This window comes from Perkinsus marinus (assembly GCF_000006405.1).
Source record: "Perkinsus marinus ATCC 50983 genomic scaffold scf_1104296939896, whole genome shotgun sequence".
Taxonomy (NCBI): Eukaryota; Perkinsozoa; order Perkinsida; family Perkinsidae; genus Perkinsus; species Perkinsus marinus.
This window is the reverse complement of record NW_003213013.1, coordinates 1-1,258: the sequence shown is the minus strand read 5'-3', so window position 1 is coordinate 1,258 and position 1,258 is coordinate 1. Positions and strand designations below refer to the sequence as shown.

At 51.3% G+C, this 1,258-nt stretch overlaps 1 protein-coding gene across 1 annotated transcript; it reads left to right on the top strand.

The window, feature by feature from the left end:
• Positions 1–155: 155 nt before the first annotated feature.
• On the top strand, positions 156–1,080 carry Pmar_PMAR000632 (hypothetical protein; the record flags this gene model as incomplete). The annotated part of the gene is made up of 5 exons (XM_002782223.1): positions 156–257; positions 285–359; positions 412–495; positions 621–682; positions 903–1,080. Coding segments are annotated over 5 exons (501 nt in total), but the record flags the coding sequence as incomplete, so codon positions are not given.
• Positions 1,081–1,258: the final 178 nt, after the last annotated feature.

The following is a 1,258-nucleotide window of genomic DNA, read 5'->3' as shown; positions in this document are numbered from 1 at the left end:
TCAGAGGAGGGGGTGAGTCGGAGTTGGATATCCAACTACGTGTTGCCGAGACCGAGCATAAGCTGCTGATGAAGCTAGAGGAGACCGAGAAGGTAGGCGGCAAGGGTACTCGCTGCTCGAGCCGTGAATTTGGTGCACATTGCTGTGCCCTGCAGGATCTAGCCCAAGAGAGAACGGCCAGTTCGGCGCTGACCAATCGAATACATGAGCTGGAAGCGAGAGAGGCAGAGCTTGTACGCCAACTGGAGGAGCAGAAAGTAAGCACAGGGATAGGCTTACCTTAGTCGCTTTGCAAGGTCTCTCGCGCGGAGGTCGAAAGGCGGGCGGCTGAAGTGGATCAGCTTGTCGAGGAGCGTCAGGTGCTACTACGTTCATACTAGGCGAGCGGATTGCTTAATCTCGCCAACCTAGGCACTGGTGGCGAGGATAGAGGACATAGAGGCCACTGCAGGTTCGGCTGCGGCCCAGGGAGTAATTGGCTCACCTACTCAGATGGTGAGCCTCCTTCTTCTTCCTCCTCATCGTCTACTGATAGGGATGATAGAAGCTGCGGATTATTTGATTTGAACTTGCACTTTCCTCGTTATCGAGGTTTCAATGCTCAATCCGACTCATTTCAGTCGATTGTACAGAGAAGTGAGCAGTCGCTGGTAGCTGGGCGTGGTGACTCAGACTTGTCAAGGTGAGTAGAGCTGGCTTACAAACCTAGGCAGCCTGTATGCGACTGTAGCTTCCGGTAGAGATACCATCGGAATCAGCTCGCTACTGTTAAATTCGCTAACTAGTAGAGAAATCTGATAGTCTCACCGGTGTTTTGAAGCAGGCTAGAATTCAGTGATGATGTGACTCACATGAGTCTGACTTAGCAGGATTTGATGGTCATGGGAAGAAGTTGTGATCAGGTCTCGAGTTACTCCTGGTACCCTGGCCTTCTATCCCAACAATCTCTCGTCGTATCTTACCCTATCACTAGACGGTATGAGAGTTGAGTATGACTGTGATACTGCAGCTAAGGACGAGGCCATGTGCGGTGTTGTCATGACTGATCGGCCTCTGCCTTATGATACATCCTTTGGGTAAACAGGGACTTCAGCGTAAGCAATCTGGTCATATCAGTTCTCTGCGAGGTATTACTTCGAAGTCACCATTGAAGCACGCGCTGTAGAGTCGTCGAAGTTTTCAGGATGGTCTCACAGTTGGCGTGACGACGACACGACCTGAGAGGTGAGCAGTAGAGCTCTGCTATCATCGATGGGAT